The sequence below is a fragment of the Lepus europaeus genome, chromosome 10 (genome assembly GCF_033115175.1).
Source record: "Lepus europaeus isolate LE1 chromosome 10, mLepTim1.pri, whole genome shotgun sequence".
Classification (NCBI taxonomy): domain Eukaryota; kingdom Metazoa; phylum Chordata; class Mammalia; order Lagomorpha; family Leporidae; genus Lepus; species Lepus europaeus.
The window spans coordinates 49,476,575-49,502,001 of record NC_084836.1 but is presented as its reverse complement, the minus strand read 5'-3'; the positions used below and the strand labels follow the sequence as shown (position 1 = coordinate 49,502,001).

The 25,427-nt window shown below is 42.0% G+C and overlaps 1 protein-coding gene across 1 annotated transcript in view; it reads left to right on the top strand.

The window, feature by feature from the left end:
• Nucleotides 1-655: 655 nt before the first annotated feature.
• LGR5 (leucine rich repeat containing G protein-coupled receptor 5) overlaps nucleotides 656-25,427 on the top strand; it is a 222,789-nt gene continuing 198,017 nt past the window's right edge. Inside the window, exon 1 of the mRNA XM_062203223.1 lies at nucleotides 656-895. Coding sequence (XP_062059207.1) covers nucleotides 696-895 — 200 coding nt within the window. The 5' untranslated portion in view covers nucleotides 656-695. The remainder of the gene's footprint in view (nucleotides 896-25,427) is intronic.

The following is a 25,427-nucleotide window of genomic DNA, read 5'->3' as shown; positions in this document are numbered from 1 at the left end:
GAGCCCCCGGATCCCAGGCATTATTTGAAGCAGACTCAGAGGATTCGCGCCTCATGCTTCGGGCCCTACGCGTCTGCCGCCGTGGCTCCGAGCAGGTCGCGCGTGGCTCTCGGGTCTGGGTCCCCGGCACGCAGGAAGGGGGTGAGGGCGAGGAACCCCTGTGGCGAGCGCGCGCGCCGCAGAGCGCCGGAAGCCACCCCGCGGAGGCGCAGTCGTAGCGCAGCGAACTCGGCGGCACCTCGCGCCGCCTGCTGCCTCCGGGCCGGGACTCCGGGAAGGAGGGAGCGGGAGGAGGGAAAGTGGGGCCGGCGGGGCGGGGGGTGCCTGGGAAGCCCGGCTGCGCTGACGTCACTGGGCGCGCAATTCGGGCTGCAGCGCTTTAAAACTCGGGCGTGCGAGCGGCGATGCTGCTCCACAGCGCTCAGGCCGCCCGCAGCAGCAGCCACGCGCAGCGCCACGGCCACCGCTGCAGCGAGCGCGGCTCCGGAGGCGGGCTTGGAGGCCACAGGCTTGGCCGGCCCCGCGGCGCGTCTCCTCCGCGCTCCCGCCGGGGGGCAGAAGCGCGGCGCGCAGGGCGGCCCGCGCCTGCTGAGGGGCAGCGGCCCGCCGAGCGGCGCCGGGCGCGCCACGGTCCGCAGCAGCCCGAGCGCTGCTCCCTGCCGGCGTCCAGCCCGCGGCCCCTTGCCTCGGGCACCATGGACACCTCCCGGGTCGGCGTGCTCCTGTCCTTGCCCGTCATGCTGCAGCTGGCGGCCGGGGGCGGCTCGCCGCTGCCGCGGGGCTGTCCCCCGAACTGTCTGTGCGAGCCCGACGGCAGGATGCTGCTCAGGGTGGACTGCTCCGACCTGGGGCTCTCGGAGCTGCCCTCCAACCTCAGCGTCTTCACCTCCTACCTGTAAGTGCGCCCTCACCTCCCGCGGGGAAGTGGGGACCTGTCCTAGAGGAAGCCCGCGGCTCCTCGGCGCCCCGCCCGTGCTGGACGGGAGGGCGACTTTGCCAGGGGCATTCTGGCCAGACCTGTGGCCGGCCCCAGAGAAGCGCACGTGGCTCAGAAAGGTAGCGCGGCTGCACCGTCTATCTGAGCGCGCGGAGAAACGGCTTCTAGTGCCACCCCGGGGTCGCGCAGGTGCGCCACAGCTTCCCAGTGCGGCGCTGGGTGCGTGGCGGGAAGAGTGCGAGCGAGCATGGGCATTCGCGTGGGAGGGTGCGTTTGTGCCCTGGAGCAGGTCCCAGACCCTAAGCTTTAGCGGCGTTGCACAAAGTTCCCTCCAAGGAGCAGCCCAGCGCGCCCAGCGCCCAGGGGACTGACTTAACGCTGCATCCTTGCACCGTCTCGGGTTGTAACCTTTTCCTTTCCTTTTTTTTTTTTTTTTTCAACGAAGTGATTAAAATGTGGCAACCACAAACCCCGATTACAGCTGCCAGAACGTTATCTTTACCTCTGGCTGCCCGAGCCGCCGCCCTTTGAAGTGCCCGCGGCCGCGGTGTAATCTTTAACCATCCCCTCCCCCCGGGAGGAAAAGGGAAGGGGCTGACGGCGGCCGCGCGGGTCAGCCGCGGCGCCGACCTCCTCGGGGAGACCCGAGCTCCCTGCCATCCCCCTCGGGATCTTCCCACCGGTCAACCCACCGCGGCTGATAAGGCCCCGACCTCCGACGCCGGCAGCGGCTCCTTGGGAATCCCAAGGCTAGCAGGTGGACCGGTGGATGAGGTGACCCAGGCGTAGCTGGATTCCCGGGGGACCAACGTGACTACTGCCCCCCACCTGCAGGCCCAGACTCCGGGACACGGGGTGGAGACCACCCTGGGAAGCAGCGCGCAGGACCACCAGTTCTGAATTCCGGGCAGGATCCCAGTTTCGGCCTCTCTGATGTGCACTGTTGGCAAGAGCGAGTTGGGGATGTGCGTGGGCTTGTTCTTTCCCTCTGTTTTCTGGAGGGAAGGAGCATGAACAGGTTTTCACATCGCTTTCACAAGGTGTTGGATCTTCCTGACGACAGAGTGGGGCAGAAAAACACATTGATGAGTGGGTTTTAGGTTTGTTTTTTCTTGTTTTGTTATTTACGTGCTGTCATACAGCATTTAAAGCAAGGGAATTCCTGCTCAATTTTAGTATTGGTAGATGGCAGTCACCTCCTGTCTACCATAAAATGGTTTAGGCGGCTTTTCTTGGCCCAAAAGAGTTACGAAATTATTTCCCCGCCGGGTTTCCTTCAGGTGCAGACATTGCATGTGGTAGTGATATTTTTCCAGCGATGGAAATGTGCTTTCATTAATGGTCATCTTCTCAGAATTCACATTTCCTCCTCCTGAACAGCTGTCTCTACTACAAAGCGAAATATCACCCCCACCCCCACCCCCCAACCTGTCTGGTCTCTGGGCAGGAGTCCGGGTTTCAAGGATAATGTGTTCTCCAGCGCAGGGGATTTCTGAGAGCAGTTTGGCCATTCACTTAAGGAGCCTAAAACCATTCTTTCCCGTCTCTCTGAAGGAACTCAACCTCAAGCAAAGGGGATGTGCACTTGTCCCCTGACACGCCTACTATTTACATCTTACATCCATTATTAAATACATTTAAGAATGTCAAGGCTCTTTTCTCACTGGGAAAAAAAAAATGTTATGTTAGGCTTCTATTACTAAAAGCATCCATTTCTGCCCAAACCGTTTCCCATGTAACTCAAATACATTTAACTGCATCCTCCAGGTGCAGCTCCCTGTCTGGCATTATAGATAACCCTTGAATTTCAGATACCATTAAGAAGTTGATCGTCTTCTTATTCTCACACTATTTGATAAAACCTGCAGTCTGACCTAAGGGGAGGTTTTCTCAGTGCCTGACAAAATAGTAAATTCGCGGTGTCTGTGGAAGGTGATACAGTAAGTGTCAACTACTTGCTGCTAGTGATGAACATTTCAGAGAATGTAAATGCTTAATGTAGAAATTAGTGCTGACTTAAATCACCAATCTGATGCTCTTCATAATGTGTGATTTCATGATGTGGTTTCCTGTAGAGGACAGAACGCTAAATGCCAGGGGCCATAGGATACCCTTCCACCGTGGCTTGAGGGTTCTGGTGGGTTCTTGTAACAAGCTCAAGAACTCTGTGCACACAGGAAGGGTGAAGGACGCCCTCTTTTGGTTACACCTAGTATTATCTGTCCATTCCTGCCTTCATGCGTGCAGTCACATCTAGAAGAGGAAGTTTGATGGACTTATGTTCAAGCAAGTGAGCATTTGTTTTACTGCTTTTCTTATTTTAAGGACTAAGTTTGCTTTCAAAGGGACCACTTAGCTGTGGCTCTACTCCACTGGGGCCCAAAAGAAATTAAGCTTTGATGAGAAAGTTGCAGTGTGCAAAGACTATTGAGTGAAAGGTCAAAACTACTCTCTTTGATTGTTTGTAGTAGGTTTTCACCATTTATGTAGTCAAAATGTTATCTCTTAATCTTCCCGTCCGAAAAAGAACAAGCATTTAATTTTTTTCCAATAGATAACAATGGCAAGTTTCAACTGTACACATTTGGCAAATAGATTTGCCACAATCTGATAGCTGGCTAGACAGGCTTGTAGGTAAAGAAAACTTCTTAAATCTCTTCATTGACGGCAAGAGCTGTTTATGTGCCATTTTATAATCTTTCTTCCCAGAAAAGCTAAATCTTAAGCCGGTGCAAACATTAACTATCTTTTCTTACTGAACTGCTTTCTCCAGTAGATCTATAACTAGACCATTGAACATGGTAGGATCAGTAGGTTAAAAAGTGCTCTGTGTGTGTCTTCCTCCTCACCCTACTCCCTCTCCTCCTCGTTCTCTCTTTTTCTCCCGACTTCCCTTCCACCAATAGCTATTGATTCTGATTCTACCAAAAAGAACTAATGAAGTTCACTCTACAGAAAAAAAGGAACACACTGAGATTGAACTACTAAAGCATACAACAGGTTTACAATGTCTCAATCTACCAGTAATAATCTGTCAGAAATAAAGTAGGCCTAGCATCTAACCTTATTATATGTAAGTCGTCTTAATACATCAAAGGTGGACACATCTGCTCATGGGATCCTCAAAGTAAACTCTGCTGTGCCACTTTGATGTGTCCTTCATCCAGTTACTGTGGCACCCCGATAGAAAACTAAATCCCATTGAATCGCCTTCCAGAGTAAATGGTGCTTTTCTATTAGTCTAGAACAGCTATTTTACTTAAAATGAAAATCGTTTTTCTTTGCTGTTGCATTATGGTACAAACATTTCATCCATAAGCAAGTTTATGTTGTGTGAACCAAAGGAACCCAGAGAAAATAACTTTTTAAAAAATTTTATGGAGTTAGGTTAATTTTTCATTTATGACTGTGAAACAAAATATAATCTTATACAAAATTAGTAAAGCTGATGATAATAAGAACTGATCAAAAGTCAGAGTTGGTTAAATTAAGAACTACCCTGGTAACATATATGTGTATTAAGCACCTACAATTCAGTTTCAAAATTAAAAATACAGTTTTAGAATCTTCCCTGAAAATTATTTATCTCTGCTTCCCTTCAAGAAAATTATTTTATAAGAAAATATTTATATTTTAGAAATGGTTACAAAAGTGTTATCCAACCTACTTTTAAAGTATAATAATATCAACAATTTTCTGCATTTTAATGAATTTCCTTCTTTTTCTCCAGTATCCCTAGGAGTTTTTTCCGTAGTATTTGTTATGGGGCTAATTATTGAACCTAACTGACTAAATTAATCTAAGTAATTTTTTAAAATAATGAATTCTGGTTCAAACATTATGTGGCATGAATATAGATTAAGTTTTTTTCCTGAATATGTTCAGCATATGAAAGGCAGAATTTGTGTGACAAGAATGAATTTTTATACTTAACAAACACAATCTTCGCTTTGGTCTTTCTTCTATTTTCTTCAAAGTAAAAGAGTTCTGATTAAACAACAAAAGGTAGCAATCATATATGACTTAGAAGATTAGACTCAAGAAGTAACCTGTGCAGTTAAAATCATGATTTGATAGTGGACTCATTCATGCTTGGGTGTGTTTAAAAGAACTTCAGACACACTAAACTGATCTGTGATTTCTCATAAATAAGTCTTTTTATCTCAGTTGAATCAGAGTCACCAATGATATATATTACATAACCAAATAAAACAAGGTGATTATCTAGTCCTTTTGTTATGTTTGATGTATCTTAGTAGGACTTCATGTTAGAACTACCTGTGAGTTCCAACCCACTACAACTTTTTTATTCCAGTTTCTGTTCACTTCAGTTCACATTTTTATTTAGCCTTGTAGTGACCAACCAGATGCTCCTATTTTGGCTGTGGGACTCCTTATCTATGAGAAAAGGAGACGTTGCCAGGGCTATTCTTTGAAATTTTTCATTAAAATTCTCATAGTTCAAAATCAATTTGGTTCCCTATAGGTTACATGGTGGGAAGTGGGTCCACTCTTGAAATATGTAGCATTTTCTCCCACCCATGCCAGTTTTTTGTTGTTGTTGTTGTTACATTGATGAATCCCAATTGGAATGCCTTACTTGAACATTTGCACATGGAGTAATATTATTTAGTGGTAATGTTAAAAGACTTTTTAAAAAATATATATTTATTTATTTGCAAGTCAGAGTTACACAGAAAGAGCAGAGGCAGAGAGAGAGAGAGGTCTTCCATCCAATGGTTCATTCCCCAATCGACCACAACAGCCAGAGCTGCGCTGATCCGAAGCCAGGAGCCAGAAGCTTCTTCTAGGTCTCCCACATGGGTGTAGGGGCCCAAGGACTTGGGCCATCCTCTACTGCTTTCCCAGGCCATAGCAGAGAGCTGGATCAGAAGTGGAGCAGCCAGGACTGGAGCTGGTGTCCATATGGGATGCTGGAGCTTCAGGCCAGGGCGATAACCCGCTGCGCCACAGAGCCAGCCCCTAAAAGACTCTTAACAGTGTGTTTGCACTAGTGAGGGAACTGTTCAAAAGATGCTTCTTAAGCAGGAATGCTGTCTCATACCCTCCTATATTAGTTCTATTTTTAATGTTCAAGTATAGAATTTGAGAAGCTGAAGTTGACTTTAAGAGTATACCAAAGAATATGACTATGAAACATCTTAAATTCAGATAGAGGCCAGCGCTGTGGCTCACTTGACTAATCCTTCACCTGCAGTGCCGGCACCTCGGGGTTCCAGTCCTGGTTGGGGCGCTGGGTACTAGTCCCAGTTGCTCCTCTTCCAGTCCCGCTCTCTGCTGTGGCCCGGGAGGGCAGTGGAGGATGGCCCAAGTCCCTGGGCCCTGCACCCGTGTGGGAGACCTAGAAGAAGCTCCTGGCTCCTGGCTTCAGATCGGCACAGCAACGGCCGTGGCGGCCATTGCGGGGGGGGGGGGGGTTGAACCAACGGAAGGAAGACTTTTCTGTCTGTCTCTCTCTCACTGTCTGTATCTCTCTCACACTGTCTAACTCTGCCTGTCAAAAAAAAATTTAGATAGAACAATAATTCAGAATGTAATGATGGGTTTTCTATCCTGGGTTTTTTGTTTTTTTTCTTTTTGCTGGTCTTTGTGCTCCGCTATGGGCAAGAAATTTCCTACTTTATACCCCACACCAGTGCCTGACTGTTAAGAGAAATTTGGTAAATATTTGTAGTGTTAAATTTAGTAAAATTGGCTGAACCAGCTGCTAGAATCTTAGTGGTCAAAAGGGGTCAGAAAAAGGTAGATGAGAACTTCTAGTCTACAAGTAACAGAACACAAGTCTCCCAGTATCCCACAATTATGGCTCAGCCCTATTTGAAATACAATTTGGGATGATGTTTGCTCAAGCTGTTAAGCAGTTCACATGCCCATGTCCCTCATCTGAGTGCCTGGGTTCAAGTTGCAGTTCCTTTCCTGATTCCAACTTCATGCTAATATGCACCTTAGGAGGCTGTAGATGTTTAAGTAGTTGGGTCCCACCATCCACATGAAAGACATAGGTTGGATTGCTGACTCTGGGCTGCAGCCTGGCCTAGCCCTAGCCATTGCAAGCATTTGGAGAGTAGATTGGAGTATGGGAGCCCTCTGCAGTTGTCTGTCTTTCTGTCTATTTATCTTTGTTTCTCTCTACCACATAGGCAAAAATTTTAAATCTCAAATCTAAAGAAAAGGAATACAGTTTAATTGTGTTCAGTTTAAATGATGCCGTGAGTTGCTTATTTTCACACACACACCAGAATTTACATATCCAAAGTACTTTATTATCTTGATAATAACAGCTGATGTTATATTGTCCACTATACTAAATATGCTACTAAGTTATACACCTCACAGCATCTTTGTGATGCAGATATTATTGTCATTCGGGGGTGGGGGGGCTGTAAGCTTATTTCAAGAATATTTCCACTGCTCAAGAACATCTTTGGACCTCCTTGAAGTTATCTTTGAGGCCAGTTTACCAGCAACACAAAAAATACCAGCCTTCTTACAGACATGTCTCAATAATTGTAATTGGTGCTAAAATATTTTTGGCATATTTTTCTTTTTAGAAACAGAATTTATGAATTTGCCTGTTGCAGAGTAAAGTGAAGTTTTTAATTTCCAATAAAATGAGCATCATATTACATAGTTTAATATTTTCAGTTTAATAGGTATCTTTTTATATATCTACTTTCTTACTGCCATAGACACCATTTTTGTTGTCTCTAAGTCAGATAAATTATGGTGGGCGCCAAAATATTGTCAAGTACAATCAATAGATTGGTAACCTTTTAGGAGAGAATAAACTTTTTTTTTTTTTTTTGCTATGCCGGATCCATGTGTCAAAGAAAATAGGTGCATTCTTTGGAGTTATTTCCCTGTTCAGTGACATGAACTTTCTTGATAGGCAGGCTTTATTTGAGTTTGTATTCACCTTTAAGACAGATGAAGTGAGATGAATTGGTGGTGTCACAAAGGTATCACAATGGCATTTTTTTGATTCAGAATACAGAACAACAGATGCTCCTCAACTTAGGACAGAGTGAATTGAAAGTATCATTAAGTCAAAACGGCACTTAACGCAGCTAACCTACTTAGCAACATAGCACAGTGTTGAGTATGTATTGTTCACCTTCATGATTGTGGAGCTCACTGGGAGCTGTGCTCACTGCTGCCACCCAGCATCATGAGAGAACATCATAAACTGGTGCAGCCACTGTGGAAGACAGAATGGAGATACTTCCGAAATCTAAATATAGACCTACCATATGATCCAGCCATCCAACTCCTGGGAATTTACCCAAACAAAATGAAATCGGCACATGAAAGAATTTTCTGTACCCCCATGTTTATTGTAGCTCAATTCACAATAACCAAGATATGGAATCAACCCAGATGTCCATCAACTGAAGACTGGAACACTGGATAGAGAGATTATGGTATATATACACTACAGAATACTACACAGCAGTAAGAGAAAAAAAATGAAACCCTGTCATTTGCAACAAAATGGTTGCAACTGGAAACCATTATACTTAATGAAATAAGCCAGTCCCAAAAAAACAAATGTCATTATGTTTTCCCTGATCTGTGGTAAATAATAGAGTACCTAAAAGGAAAACCTATGGAGTGAAATTGCCATTTTGAGATTCAATGATTTTTAATAGCTCTTGTCTCAACTGTTGAGGAACAGTGTTTTTTTCTTCATACTATCTGTTGAACTCTTAGTGTAGGGTTAATCTTATAAAATTAACTGAAAATAGACCTTCGTAAAAGTTAAGAATGGGAGTAGGAGAGGGAGGAAGAAGTGTAGGAGCGTGGGCAGGAGGAACAGTATGGTGGGAAGAATCACTATATTCCTGAATCTGTATATAGGAAATACGAAATTTGTATACCTTAAATATTTTTTTTTAATTTTTAAAAAGAGAGAGCATTGAATTACATAGTGATAGTTCCCAAAAATATCAAACCCAAAGTTGAAGGTGTGGTTTCTACTGGATGCCTGTTGCCTTCTCATCATAAGTCAGAGGTGATCTGTATTTCAAAATTTTATCAAAGTCCTCAACATGCATTTTAAAACTTTGCATGGCTTAACAATTATAACAGTGATACAGACTTCTTTGTCAATTAGAAATCTGGATAAGTCAGAGAAAAATCCTTCCCTTCAAATAAAGAAGAATCTTTCCTGAACTACACATTTAATTTCTTCAGACCTTCAAGTCATTTGCTAATATAAACCTGATAAACATTAATCATTTATTATATTGAAAAATCAACATGAAAAGCCAAGAAGCAATCACTTAGTTATAAATTATATTCAGTATAAAGAGCCCAGCCCCTCATCCAATAAGTAATGATGTTCAGAAAACTTAAGATAGATTGGGACACAATCTCTAAAAGCTTTTAAAACATCATTCTCACACACTAATCATGTAAATGTATTGAGAAAGCCCTAATTTTCAAGTGTCCCATTTTTAACTTAGGCATACTTTTCCTATCTTCATTTTCTCCTTCATGCCTTTGGGAGGAATTTCCCTTCATCTTTGAACAATGACTGTGGTGCTCACGGCAGAAGAAGCAATCTCACGCGCGTACTAACACCCACCACAACACACCAATAAGAAGCAACTCTTTTTGTGCCACTGGCTTGGCAGAAACGATACATACATTGACAAGACATGGCAGTGGAGGGTCAGCCCTTTTAAAGGGAGAGACTTGGGGGCTGGCTGTGTTAAGGCACCTTCAGTCCGTTCAGAAGCTGAAATGCAGAAGACAATCGTCCTGGCAAAGGGAGCCCAACTCCAGCTGAGAACGCCTGCTCTGAGCTGACCTTCCTCATCAGCCTGCCAACAGAGATTAAGCTTTCCTCAAGTGGTTCCTTGTTAGCTGGCTTTTCCCCCAGTGTTGCTCATCTTTCACAACTGGAAGCCAAGTGTTTCAAACTGTTACTCAATTTTGTAGCCAAATTCCTTTATTTCCTCCTCCCACCTCCTCCCTCCCTCCCTTTCTCCACACACACGCACACACACACACACACCCCTACCCTCAGAGTGGTTAAGCTTCCATGTGTGTCTTCTTTCCAAAGCCTACATGAAGAGGAGAACCTAAGAATTTTTATGATTCACTAAACTGATAGCCTGATAAATACTTTTGTTTTCCTTTTTCTTGAAACTTGATTAAGTAGAGCAGGGACCTTTACAAAAGATGTCTATTGCAAAAATAACCTTCCTTTGATAAAAAAAAAAAAAGCCACAAAAGTGTATTTCTCAGGAAAGTAGAAAACCACACATGATCTCAAGTGGAAAAAATATAAAGAATTTGCTGAATTTTTAACCTTAGTACATAACAAAGATATTATTTTAAAGTTGGTTGGTTAATGTGGACTGTTAGAACTTTCATTGTGTTGTGTTTGGGTTTACTTAGTGTTATTTTAATGAATTTATTGGTTTGACACACAAAACACCACATGGTGCATGAAATTTTTAGATTATAAATGTTCTTGGGAGGCCACTTACTTGAAGGAACTCTGTTATATAATCAGTCAGTCTTTAAATCTGTCAGCACAAAAGTAACCTTTCAGTCTTTGTATACATTTGAAGTGAAGATTATTTGGTTATGGAAGCCAAATAAAAATTTCCATGGAAGGGATTATATTCCTTAATTATCTATTTTGTGTATATATACTGAGACTTTCACAATACACATTTATTTCACAATGTATGTTGAATGAACCTACAAAATGAGTTTGGAATCTTCTGCTAAAGGCTGCGATAAGGAATCTTCCTTTTTGTTTTCTCTTCATACTTCCTGTCCTAGTGGGCCCCTTATCAGACATCTCTGCATTTGGAAATAGGCTGATTCTATAATTGTTATAAGGTTAACTGCAAATAGAGCAAGGCCTAGGAAGAAGATAGCAAGGGAAATGAGAGACTAACTGAAAAATGTGCTACTCGGGGGCAGTGCAGCAACTAGGAGTGATGGGGCTCCACTGTGCACCTGTTCCCAGGTGATACACTTCTCCTGCCTCTCTCCTTACCTTTGTCCATCCCTCCGAGATAGTATCAGAGAACAGGAAGGATACACTGCCCTTATCTCAGACACTTTCCTCTCCAGGGCTTCAAACTACATGATGAAGGGAAGTTTAGGATGAAAAATCTTGTGATTAAAGTGTCAACTCTAAGTACACTAAGATTGGGGTCTTTGACTTTTAAATTGGAGAGGATACATTACTATCCCTGTGCTGAAAGATCTTAACTTGTCAGCAGCCCCTGTTTCTCAGCAGCTGGTGTTCTCTCAGTGCAACAGTATACAGGAGGAAGTTTAAGATCTTTTTTCATTGACTCTTCAAGCAGTCACAAAAGGAAATCCTAGAGAAACCAGGATTTTTCCAGGGTATCAGCCTATCTCATTTTGAAGATCTCAAAAGTTTTAGCAACATGACTAGCTGACAACAAGCATTCACCTGCCCACCTTACAGCTGCTGACCTTCTAGAAAAACTTCTATTTCTCCAGGGTCTTACAATCATGAGAAATATTAAGTGGATATGATCTGGAACCGAGTGACTATTACATAGTAATTTGACATCCCTGTTGTCTTAGCTGTAGAAATGCCTTAGAACATAATAAATTGTGTTTTAGGAAGGAAAGGCTGATTTTGGTATATTTATATTAATTATAATAAAAACTAATTTAGAGCTTGTACGAGCTATAGTTAGTATAAGCTCTACTATGAAGATCTAAAAGGATAATATTTTATGCACAAATTACCAGAATGACTAATATGTATACCTAAGGTCATATCACACAGTGCAAGACTAAATTCAATCATGATTGCTACAGCATTACCTCAATTGCCCAAATAAGTGGAATTAAAATCACTTAGATGGGTTACAGAGCATTTCTGTAAGTCAAAAGCTATGTCTACCCAGCGAATTTAGAACAGCTAATTTCTAGACCTTGGAAGTCACGTAATTCAACACTTTTGTTTGACAGATAAATAAACTCCTGCTCGTAAGAAATAATGATGAACCCAAAATCATAGAGCTGGCTAGGTTGGAATTGGAACCTAGGTCTCCTAAAAAGCCCAGTCTAGTACTCCTTCTTGTCACCACTGTTCTACAATGCCAGGTACTCAGATGAATTCAGTACCTCCCAGTGACTTTCCAGATGTTCCCAAATATCCTGTTGCTTCTGTATATTATATGTGGTCATATCTAGGCATGTGCCTGCAATTTAATCTTTCATCCTATTTGATCATTTGTAGATACAAATAAGGCACCTCTGTATCACCTAAAGATCTGCAGAGCAAAAAGGAACAATCAGATTTAGTTTAAGAAATGCATAATCCGGGGCTGGCACTGTGGCGCAGCAGGCTAATGCCCTAGCCTGAAGCGCCGGCATCCCATATGGGCATCGGCTGCTCCACTTCCAATCCAGCTCTCTGCTATGGCCTGGGAAAGCAGTAGAAGATGGCTCAAGTCCTTGGGCCCTGCACTCGCGTGGGAGACCCAGAGGAGGCTTCTGGATCCTGGCTTTGGATCAGCACAGCTATAGCCGTTGCGGCCAATTGGGGAGTGAACCAACGAATAGAGGATCTCTCCCTCTCTCTCTCTCTTTCTCTCTCTCCCTCTCTCTCTCTGCCTCTGCATAACTCTCTTTCAAGTAAATAAGGTAAATCTTTAAAAAAATGCATAATCCATTTCTCAAATTTCCATTCATAGCAGTTAAGCATACATTTATTGTAATTTAAAACGTGTCACTTTAATTTAGGCCACCTTAATACACATCTTGTCCACATCTTATTCTCCTTTATCCTCCAGCACTGAAATTATATTTAGTTTAGCATCTCTTCACATTTTGCCTGAACAGTTCTGGCAGTTTCTTGTCCTGGTCTACACAGAACTCCAACACATTTCCTATACGCACTTTGTACCATGCCACTAGGCTACCTAAGATGTACCTCTGGTCAAGTCTCTCCTCCATCCAATCCTTTGATGATTTTCTATGGCTTTTATGATAGAGCTAATATCTCAGAATAGACCACAAAACTGACTTCTCTTAATTCATCTACCTCCTGCAACCCCTGCTACCATTTCCCCCTCCCCAGCCCCCCAGACTCCCTTCTTCCTCGCCAGGCTCCCTTCTCCGTAGCCATACCAAACTACATCCAACAATTTCCCTATTTCATGCCTCCAAGTGCTCACATGTGTTGGCCTCTGGAATTTCATCCTTCCTCTGCATCTTGCTCACTTCTCTGAGTATGAGTCTCTACTCAGTTCAAATGTCAGCTCTTCTGGGAAGGCTTCCATGATCACCATCTTCAATGCTCCCACATTATGCCATGCCCACCTCCATCATGACACTCACCACTCTTGATCGCCATACTTGATCTATTTATCTATTTCTACTACTGAACTATATGCCTCTTGAACTGTAGGTATTCTTTGACCAGATAACAGAGGTATCTCCTTAAAATTGGATCAAAAGGCAGAGTTTCTGTATATCTTTTGTGTTTCCTATTTTATGATACTTTGACATATTGGGGTCTTGTGATTCTAGAGATACTGTCCTTCTTGGGAACAGCTAATTTCTAGAAATAGCAAATGGCTCCCCTGTGGGTGAACCTTTCATCTGCAAACCAATCAAAGCAAAGCCCTCGACCCCCACCCACCTCCTTCTGTAGGATTCTTACACTCTAGATTACTATTCCCCTGTCCTAATCTCTCTAGCAAGTCAGGACAGTCTCCACCCCAAACCCTGCTGAAATTACTCACAGTAGCCAAGCCTACCCCCACAAACCATGCCTTGTCCATTCCCTCCTGTGGAAACCACAATGAAAGCTGTTGTCTGTGCTTTCCTAACGCCCCTTCCTCCTGCTGTCTGACCTCAGGGCTTCCCTGTATGGTCACACATAGGCCAGTGTGCTCCTTCCTCAAGCAAACTGAGAGCACCAAACTACTTTTTCAGGAGCAGCTGTCCCCTGATCTGTTGGCCTCATCATATCTGAATGATATCAAAGCCACATTTTAAAACCACTCTGTGCCCATGCGTGTCTGTGCCTGGGCAACCTCAAAAGGCAGTAAGGCCCAGACACTGAAAGGAGAGTCAGCGCTGTTTTCTCTGGAGGGCACTCTCCTGTTCCCCTCATCTCGGTGTCAGACTTGCACTCTGTCCACACCTAAGACGTAAGGTGTCATTTTCTCTAGTCACCAAATGTGCAACCCAGAGTGAGATTAGCTGATGTAATTTCCAGTGTAATCTTATAACATGATGACAGAGAGGTTCTTTCCTCTAAACAGACCGCATTGTTTGTAAGCTTCCAAGAGAAAAAACATTCAAGAAGTACAGTTAATACTTTTATCTCCAGTTTCCTGTTTGACCATCACAACAGACATTAAAATAGTCATTGTGATCTTCACCCTACAGATGAGAAAATCTCTTGATAAAGATTGAAGCCTTGTCTTCAGTGCCCTTGGCAAGATGCTCTGTGCCTCAGTTCTCCTATCCATAAAATGGTCATGATAACGACTCCTCCCTCATTGGGTTGTTGTGGAGCTTGGTAAGGGGATGTACCTCATCCATGGTGCATGTATTAAATATTAGATGCTATTATTTTCGTTGCTGATCATGTGACACTTGTTTTCACACTAAACTCATGCCTTTCAAATACACCATATTTCTTCTTACTGTAAATTTCTGAAATAGCTCAACTGCCCTGAATCTTTGTAAGTGTATTTTTCATTAAACAAGATTTGTTTTATGCTACAAACAAGGGGAGACCAGCAGAGAGACATCAACTAAGAAAAGAAGAATAGGGGGAGAAGAAAGGAGGAACTTCAAATGAATTAGGCATCACTTTGCATCTGTTATAAACAAACTTTTGTTTCATCTCTGATTCTTGGTGTCAAATAGATAAAAGAGTTATGTTGTGAGTGAAGTTCTGTTTTCACATGGGTGTGTAGACACTGCACAGATCTCCAGGATAGCTGTTGGCTGAGTGAATTCTTTACCTCAAGGACAAGGCTGAAGGCCAAGTGTTAGAAATCCATCTCTGAGAGCCAGCACTGTGGTGCAGTGAGTTAAAGCCCCGGCCTGCAGTGCCAACATCCCATATAGGCACTGGTTTGATTCCTAGCTGCTCCACTTCTTATCCAGCTCCCTGCTAATGTGCCTGGGAAAGCAGCTGAAGATGGTCCAAGTCCTTGGGCCCCCCTGCACCCACATGGGAGACCTGAAAGAAGCTCCTGGCTCCTGGCTTCGGATCGGCTCAGCTCTGGCCATTGCAGCCATTTGGGGAGTGAACCAGAAGATGGAAGATCTCTCCCTGTCTCTACCTCTTTATGTGAATCTGTCTTCCAAATAAATAATTTTTTTAAAAAAATCCACCCCTCAGATATGATTTAATGAATAATTGGCCCATAATTTGGGATTAAATTGTCTTTAATTTTCATTTATTTTTCATTTTATTTGAAAGGTAGAAATAGAGATTTTCCATCTGCAGGACAGAGACCCAACTATTTGAGTCATTACCTGATAACCCCTAGGGTCCACATTAGCAGGAAGCTGGAATTGGAAGCTGAGCTGGGAGCTGAACCGGCACTCAGAAAAGGGATGCAGACATCCAAGTAATGTCTTAAGCACTACACAGACACTCACCCCCTGAATAGTTTTATCCTCTCATTTTTCATCTCATCCACTCCTATGATTTTTCTTGTTTATGGAGAAAAAATTCAGCATAGTAGTTTCTTGGGCTCTTAAATGCTCCAATGTCAGCTGTTGGTTTGCTCCAGCAGCAGGTGAGAGATGATGGTTTTAGGGCAATTGAAAGGCAGCAGAGAATCTAACGTTCCCAAAACCAAAGATGCATTCAGGGAAAACCAAGGCTTCAACACTACAAACATGTTTTTCATTTTTTAATATTGATAATCTGAAAAATAATTCTCCAAGGACAGAAACTTACTTCAGGAAAAGGCTGATATATAGGTGAAACATGCATGCGAGCTGAATTTTCATGAAGAACTTCAGTAGCTCTCTTTGAGAAAGAAGCAGTTGGTTCAAAATAATTGCTGGAAGGTCTTTCAATCAGTGATGACAATGAGGCTAAAATAATTCCCTGGGGAATGAGAAACCAGTGACATGAGTTTGTGTAGGAGAGGGGATTCCGTGTTAAGGGAGGGGGGCAGTGTAGCACATGGGCATGCATTTAGAGTAGGAACTCTTTGGAATTAGGCACAACAGTCCCCAGCAGAGTGGGGAGCTATGTGAGCAATTCTTGGAACAGTCTTAACAGTTTCTCTAGATGAGTCCTGTGTTACCATCTCTGTAGGAGTTCTGTATCCTCTGCAAAAGAGGTGAGCTGGTTTGCCCATAATTAATGAAATCAGGAGAGTAGATCTGAACAGGACAAGAAAATATTGTATCCTAACACACGTGGAAAGGTGATTCTGGAACTCCCAAGTGCCTACTGACTTTTTAACATGGACAATTGATTTATGTTTTACTACTCTAAGCCAAATGGAAGGAATGTTCAGGCAGGTAACTATTGCGTGTCATCCAGAAGCACAGACAGGAGAGGCGGGCTCTGACAGCATAACTTTCTTAGTTTCAGCAATCACCAAACCAAAGGGAAACGGAAGCACCAAAGTCAATCAATTGCCTGTGAAGCTCAGAGGGTTCTTTCTCAGACAGGGAAATTCTCCAGGAAGACAGGGAATTAAACAAAGGGGCAGTGCAGAGGACACAGTGGCAAATGAGAAATAAAAAAGCTCCCAAAGGGATTCAAGGGTGAGACAGAGAGTGGGAAGCAAGAAGATGCACTTCCTATGTGGCACACTTCTTGGCTCCTGGCTCCACTGAGGAGCTGGCTCACCCAGGGAGTAACATTCAGTCCTTCAAGGGAACCGCAAAACACAATAACACACACAAACACATTCATAGACACTATCTTATGTCTACTTTTCCACATGGAAGAAACGAACCAAAAAAAAAAAAAACTCATTTTGGAAATAACCTCAAAATCTCTAACTATATCTATCTAGCAGAGGAGGAAAAGAAAACCTTTCTGTGCCAAAGGCCATTTGGATATTTATAACATCATTTGTGGGCCATTCAAAATCATCAACTTAAAAATTAGCCTGCTATAGATTTATTGAATTTTGAGTCTCACCTGCGGGTGCCTTGGCAGGGCCAGACCAAGTGATTTAGCAGGGCTTATACAGCCTGTGGGCTGGATGTTCCAACCTCTGAATAGGATGATAAAACAGTGGCACACTCCTAGGAGCTCAGAAATAACACTACAATGCAGCAAACAACAACCAACAATGCAGGCAAATAGTGCTCTAGATTAAGAAGTTTAGATCTGGGGCTCTCAAGTGTGTTACCTCACTAACCTTGTTAGCACATTTCTTCCTCATGGAAGCTACTTTAACCATCTCAACGTCCTGATCACACGTGAGCCAACTAAATTAGAATTTCTGGAGAAGGAGCAAAATATCCAAACGTTTTTCAACTCTTCAGGGCAAATTCAAATTGCAACCAACCAGTGTTTCTGACGTAGATCTAGATCTAGCCACTGCACTAACCAGCCGTAGAATCTCTGGCAAGATGCGGATCCTGTCAGCATCAGTTTTCACATCCATAAAATAAGAAAGGTAAACACATGCTCTCAGGCCTCTCCTGATTTGATCGTTAGATCACCTTGACATTTGTGGGGATGATAATAGTGCAGGTGTAGCAGGATTGTAGAAAATGGGAGGTTTCTACATACTCACACCTACGCTCATTTGTGCAGCAAATCTAGAAGCATTGTTTACTCTCCTGCAGTGAGCATTACTTAAAATGACTTTATTTGTTTTACAGTTTAGAGGGGCCTCAGTAGGTAGTCTCAGGAGCCCATTCATTTCATTAGCATTAAATCAACAAGCAGACCTTCTTTCTGCCTCTCTCTAGCAGGATTAATGGATTTTGGCATGATTTGTGCATCTAGCAGCAAAACCTCGTGCTGAGAAAGCTAGCAGGCTTGACTAATTCCCAGCAGTGCTAACTTCATAAACTTACTTTAAGCTTTCAACTTTGACTGAAGATTAAAGTAATGACTCCTTGCTGCTACATTTGAATATATGATAGTCAAGATACATAAGATATATAAAAACTATACAAAAATGTCCAGCTATTTGATAAGTTAACATTTTACGTGTAGAGTATATTGTAGTATATATACAATTTTTACACTTACAAAAAAAAAAACCTCAATTCTGTGGGTTTGAAAAAGGATCCTCTAAAACACTGAGATTTATGTAAGAATAATCATTATACTAGAGTATTGACAGATGTGCATATAAAGTGTGTGAATCTTATTATTAGGATATCATAAATATGCTAACACAAGGCCCCATTTTGTGTGAAGCTGTAACACGATGGAGTGTTGAATGTGAAAACTTTCTAAGAAGCAAAATTATCTTCTCTAAAAACAATTATCACCTATAAAGAATCCCATATATGACTTGGCTTATACTTTTTCCTTCCAGACAATCTTAAATTAAATTCAGAATTCAGAGAAGTCTGCGTGAAGAAGGGGGAGAAAAGGGAAAAATAACAATATTTCCAGCCCATCTGACAAGACTACATAAAAAGCTTTTGATCAAAGGGTCTTAAGTCCACTTTACTGGTGTGACAAACAACATTTTTATCCCTTTATTAGATTTATTTTTCTTCTGAAAACTGCAGTGACCAGGGTATGGTTTGTGAAAGAAAGCTGGCAGGGTTGTGTTCTTTGATTCCTAATTAACACCTTCAGTCTCAAAAGAGAACCAACAGAAACACCATAAAATGTTGCAGCTGCATTGTGATTCCGCTTGGTTGGTTTGTTAAAAGTCGGCTGGGCATTGGCAGCTGCAATAAAGGAAAAGCTCAATGGATGTTTTGTGTTGTGCCCACTGAAGTGAAAGAAGGCAACCATTTTATTTTTCAAATGGGCAGCTGCAGAGGGAGGTTTAAATGGAGCTAAATGCAAGATTTACTGTTAATTTATAGTAAATACATTAAAAAAAAAAAAACCTTACTTTCAAATGTTTGTATTCACCCAACAGAAATTTCAGTGAGAAATTATTATGGACAATAATTTTGGAGCTTTTTAACAACTGATTTGAGGAATTCAGCCACAAGGAATAACATTCATTTAAAATCAGAAATAGCCTTTTTGAAAGAGCTGAGCAAGCCAACACTTTAGAAACTGACAGTTCCTCTTTGAAAGGTAAAGATCTATCTTTCCTGTCTTTGGTAACGTAACTTGCTCATCCCACTTTGTTCTAAAATTTGCTCTAAAATTTGTTCAGATCAGGACTGAATAAGATTCCATACACCCCCACCCACCTCACTTCTTTTTTTAAAGAGCATGGAGTTGAATTTTGCCTTGGATAGGAGAATAAAGGAGGCATTTAACTCTGGTCAGATAAATCTCACTCTCATTCAAAAATGCAATTAAGGAAATATGTAAATCTAGATGTTTCATCAAATGCTAGCTAAGGGGTTACTAGTTCTTTTTGAACACAATGACTGAACTAAAGAACTTTAGTGTCTGTGTAAGAACCATTGTCCAAGCCGCAGGCCCTGTTGGAAACAGTGTCCGGCCTGGCCGTGGGAAATACCTACATATTTGACACAGGCCCTATTTCTGAGAGAAAGGGGATGGAAGAGAAAGTATGGAGATTTTACTGTTGCATTCTAATCAACCATGATCTGCCTAATTTGCTTTGATCAGGAAGATAAACTAATTTTTCTATGGGCTGGATAAAAGTGATTAGCAAGCCAAAGCTTTCATGTTATTTCAAAGGAGTTAAAGTAAAGGAGATCAGAAATTGTAATGTTGAGAGCTAAATGCATCTTTTCGGCTCATCTGAGAGCATTGTTCGTTCAACATAGGATACCAAAACCAGAGAGGAACTCTGGCTATAGACAGCTTCATGACTGCACAACCATTGTAAGTCCAGGAATCCACAGTGCTATGTCACTAAACAAAACAGCCAAAGGTGATTTATAATTACTACCTGTGTCATCCAGTCCTATTCTTTTGTAGGGACACCTTTACCTTCATGTGAAAAGGTACAATTACTGCCTAGTCCTAAACGTTTTTGCTTTCCCCTGCAGCTCAACCTTTGACATTTAAGTTATTGGGGGTAGTTAGTGTTTGAATCCTAAGCTGCTGCTCCACTACAGCACGCAGATGCAGCCAGTATGGGATCCTGCAATCCTGAATATCCTAGAATGGGATCTGAGATCAAACAGCTAATCAGGAGCCTGACTCTACAGGTTCTTCAGTTTCACAGACTGCCTCACCATTCTTGTGCCTGTGACCAACTTCAGTAATGCCGCTTCCTCCTCTTGTTTTTCTAAATTCCCAAACACATGTAGTTGTTAGATGAGGAGGAAAGATTTAGGATATGGGATTTTGTTTCTTAAAAAAAAATCTATTTAATGTTTTGTCTTGTTGATAGGACCTTTGCATTACCTGCTTTCCAAACTGTTGTACTAGAAATGGTATCTGTACCCCTACTGCAAACTTAGTTGGGTTTTTGGCTACCAATCTGCTTTGCTAGGGCTTTATATAGCAACATTTCAAGTTAGGTATGTGCACTTCAAGTCAGACTTAATGTGTATTATGATAAGAGTGGATCTTTTGAAAAGGTCTCTTTGAATTTTGAGTTCACTAAGGTTATAGAGAAACTATTATTGTGGAATAATTTCAAAGAAAGCTAGAAAATATGCTTTTAACATCTGTACTCTACCATGTTTTTAAAATAATTTACGTTTTCTGTTTTTCGGAAGGCTGCAATCAACAAAAATTTTAATTCTTTTTTTAAAAGACTTTTTTATTTGAAAGGCAAAATTACAGAGAAAGAGAGAGAGAGAGAGAGAGAGGAAGCAGGGGGAGAGAGATGGAGAGACAGTGTCACTGGTTCACTCCAAATGGCCGCAGCAGCTAGGGCTGCGCCAGGCCGAAGCTGCTTCATCAGGATCTCCCACGTGGGTGCAGAGACCCAAGTACTTGGGCTGTCTTCTGCTTCTTTCCCAGGCACGTTAGCAAGAAGCTGGATCAGAAGTAGAGCAGCCAGGACTTGAACCAGTGCTCATATGGAATGCCAGCATCACAGACAGTGGTTTAACCCAAAATGCAGATACATTTGTTTTTCATTTTCTTGTTAGTTTTCATGAGGCAGAGAAAACATAGCCACCATTCGGAATAAAAAGTCAATCTATGGCTTTGGAGATCTTTAATAGTGTAAAATTCATGTTCCCGTATGGTCATTCATTCACACAATTAATAGTTATCAATTGCCTACTTTGTCCATATGAAGAACACAACTTTTGCTTATGCAGGGAAGACAAACATTAGCAAATGTGTGTTTAAAATAAACTATTAAGATTTTGAAAAGGTTCTGGGAGAGAACAGGAGTGCAATAAAAGAGAATCTGCTAGTCTTGGTAATCAGGGAAGGCTTCCCCAAGGAAGTAATATTTAATCTGAAAGTTGGAGAATGAATTAGAGTTGAGTAATGAAGGAGGATGAAAATATGTTCTGAACAGACTTTCCCACTTAAATTTAAGCACTTGCTGAATTCTCCCTCATGCATTCAGCAGCTAGAATACACAGCATGATGTCAAGAGCTAGCAAGTACCCTACAGCAGGGGAGGTAATAACACAGTTACCCCTCTGGAATCTGACTACCATTACTAGGAACATGCTCATAGAAACATTTTACAGAGATCTAAGTGAAAGAGGAGGTGGTAATCTTGTTAGATGAGCCAGGGAGCCAGGAACCAAGATCCAGGTACATACTGAGCCCTACTCCCCACTGGAAGTAGAAGGCAAAATTTTCCCTCTGTCAATTTCTCATTCACAGTATATTCTCCCAATTTTTGTTCAAAAACCATTTTAATGGCCAGGAGAACCCATGCGAGAATGTTGAGAACTTAGTGTGTAGAAATGGCTAAACTTGCTAAAGCTCAGTTCCAGCTGTAACTACTGCCTGTCAAATAGGATCACATGTCCTTACTTAATTTCCTTCAAATGACCGGGCCTCCACAGCATACCAAGCTTTAGAAGCTCAGGACTTTCCTCTTGCTCTGCCCTTGATTAATTATATGACAGAGGGGCTGCCATTTACCTGCTCTGATCTTTTATGTCGTCTGCTAATGACAGTGTCCCTTTTGGTGCAAATACTGGCCTGGATTAACTTAATATACAGCAAGGAAACTGCCTAACTTGCAAATAAATGTTTCATGCACAAGCATTCCATGTCCATGAACCAGTGGAAAACTGGAGGTAGAACTGGATTGGGAGTTTCCTCCATAACCATCTTCTTTTCTCAGCAGTCACTCAACTCTGATCCTTCCTCCTCCCTTACATTCTATCCTGCCTTAGGATAAGGCACCCTAAAGGAGGTTTCCATGTAAAGACGGTGTCACCATAGCATCATCTACTTCCTCCTCTGTAGTCTACTTATGATCATGTTCCCTACTACCTACCAGGGTGCCTGACATATACACATGGGATGTAAATATTTTATATGGGTGGAATGAGGGAGTCCTCAATTCAAAACACTTCCCTGCTCTGCAGTTTCCTCAAACTTTCCCTCCTTCCTCTCACTGCCAACATTCTTGACGGAGGAGGCTGCATACTGCACCACTTCATCACCACACCCTCACTTTCTCCCCTTTAGAAATTAGCCTGCCACCCCCACCATTCAACTGAAAGCATGCTCTCTGAAACACCACCAATGGCCTCATAATATCGTCAGATCTTAAATGGTCTTTTTTCAGCCTTCAACCTTTCTGGACTACTCCGTAGTACTGGATTCTGCCACCATCCCCTATCGCTACCCTAACCGGGGTGCACTCCAAGATCCCAGCCACGAAATGAACAAGTTTGAGAATCTGCCTGGCCTGGGGTTGGCCATAGCTCATAGCTCGATTTCCATAGTTGTAAAATGGAGTTAACAAAGCCCAACATGAATGTCTAGCACATGCCTAGTCAGCCTGCTACTTGTTTATCTTACATCCCTCTCATCTCACACACACACCATTGCCAAATTAGTCTCCCAAGACATCATGATGACCAGGCCACTTCCCTGCTCAGAAAGCTTCTACAAACCCTAGCAACTGAAAACTCCAAACCCATAACCCAGCATGCAAGGTTCCTGCAGGGCTCAAGTCATGAATAGCTGTGCTCCAACAACCATAGGCATCATACAGAATTGAGAACACAGAGACAGTTCTCTATGTCACTTGGTCTCTGGCTGTCATTTAATGTCTCTTACAGTATCTTCATTAGTAGATTGATGTAGTAGATTAATTTAAAGCTAATGCTCCTCTTAGCTATAGCGTTCTCTGATTTTAATTTTCTGGCCTTAGTTTTGCACTTTCCGTTCCAATTTCCTGTGTCCTTCAAACAAATTGGACTGAGCCTTATTTTCCTAACTTGCTCCTGCTGTCCTTTCTCTGTATCTTTTATCTCCCAGTTTCTGGCTGGACTTGCTGCTTTCCCCTGCCCATGTGTACAAGTCCCTCTTTCAGGCTCTCCTAGGAGCCATTCCTTATCCATGGCTCAGAGAAATCATCCCACCCAACAGTAGCCCCTCGTCCTCTTTTGTGGTGTACTCCTGTCTGACAAGTCTCATTGTATAACTGTACTTTTCTCCTCTTCTCCCTGCCCCACTCTTTTAACCTTTGAACTTTGGCCGATTCTGTCTTCCTCTTGCCAGCTTTGACTATGCCACCCCTTAGATAAAGATCTTCAGCTACCTCAACATTTTCCAGTGTCTCAAATCCAACATTATTATCCAAGGCTTCAAAACACTTCTCTAAAATGTCCAAGATCGCATTAGTCCTCTGATCCGTCAATGAATCAAGGCAAACTTAAGCCAGTGTAGCTACCTGGAAAGGACTGTGAGGGGCTTGAGTAATAGTAATTGTGTCATTAACTAGTTAGTACAAAGTTAGTTTAAAATCAGCAAATTGTGGTTAAAAGACTTCAACTCTATTTTACTGAAGATCTATTATGGTTGTAGCACATTTAGTCATTTAACAACAGATTAAGTAAAATTGAATACATATTTGAGTGCATTTATACTCCATCCAATAGTTCTTAAATGGGACAGAAATCAGAATCATGGGGATTTTTCTAAAGTCCACATTCCTGGGACTTCAGATTCTGACTTGATAGATCTGGAAATAAGCCTGGACATATGCTCTTTAACATTGTCACAGGTGATCAAGGTGGCTGGAAGGAACAACTTCAGGAATTTTACAGTGCACAGTTGCACAGTTCTAGGAAGTGACATTCTCAATGCATATTCTCTTAGCTACAATCAGGAGGCTTATTTAGGCTTTAACACCAGTAACATTTGGCTTAGGATCTTAGCTTGTCACTCCCTAGATGTGTTATTTTGAGAAAATCATTTAGTCTCTCTAAACCTCAGCATGCTATCCAAATCATCTGTAAAATGGGACAATGATAGTATTTACACTAGAGGTAGATAGAATGAATTTGGGTCTACAACACACTCAGCACAGCTCGTAACACATGGTAAGCATTCAATAAATATCAACTATTATGATGACAATGGTGATTATTTAATTACCTCTCTCTTAACCCTTTATTGGCTAAGTGGCTTCAAGATGCGCTTCAAGGAGTGGTAACTTAGTGGTTAAGACATCTGTGTCCCATAACACAGTACCTGGATTTGATTCCCTACTCTGGCATTTGACTCCAGCTGCCTGCCAGTGCACTACTGAAGAAAATATTAACATAAAGTAATTGATTACTCTACTTATATACGTTAAAAGATTAGTATCTCAGTAACAAATGCCTGTCATATATTTTTATTCCTCTGAAGGTTATTGAAATAAACTTTAGCATATATGAATTATAATGGCATGTAGAGTTGTCCCTCTGTATCCATGGGAGATTCGTTCTGGGAACCCTTTGGGTACCAAAATCTGAAGATACTCAAGTCGCTCATGTAAGCTAAAAAAAAACCTTAGAGATTAGCTGAAGACCCTTTATTGTGTTAAATTTTGGCCAAAGCGATAGAGATGCCACTATCAAATATGTAATTACGTGGTAGATGTAAATTCAAGTTTATAAAATTATGTTTGTTGTATCAAAATAATTTTTCTTGCCCTTCACAACACTTAGAGTTGTAATTAAATATTTATATATATAATGTCTGCTTTGATGATAATATCCCCAAATGACCCTAAAGATATAGGAACTGAATCATATTCACTGTTGGATCCCTGAACCAAGCACCAGGCCTGCCACATGGTAAATGCCAAGTAAATATCTGTTGAGTATGATGAAGAAAGGAAGGTGGGAGGCCAGCACTATGTAGCAAGTTAAGCTGTTGCTTGCCACTCCATATCCCATATCATAGTGTAGGTTTTGATTCCCAGCTGCCCTGCTTCTGATCCAGCTTCCTGCTAATGGGCTT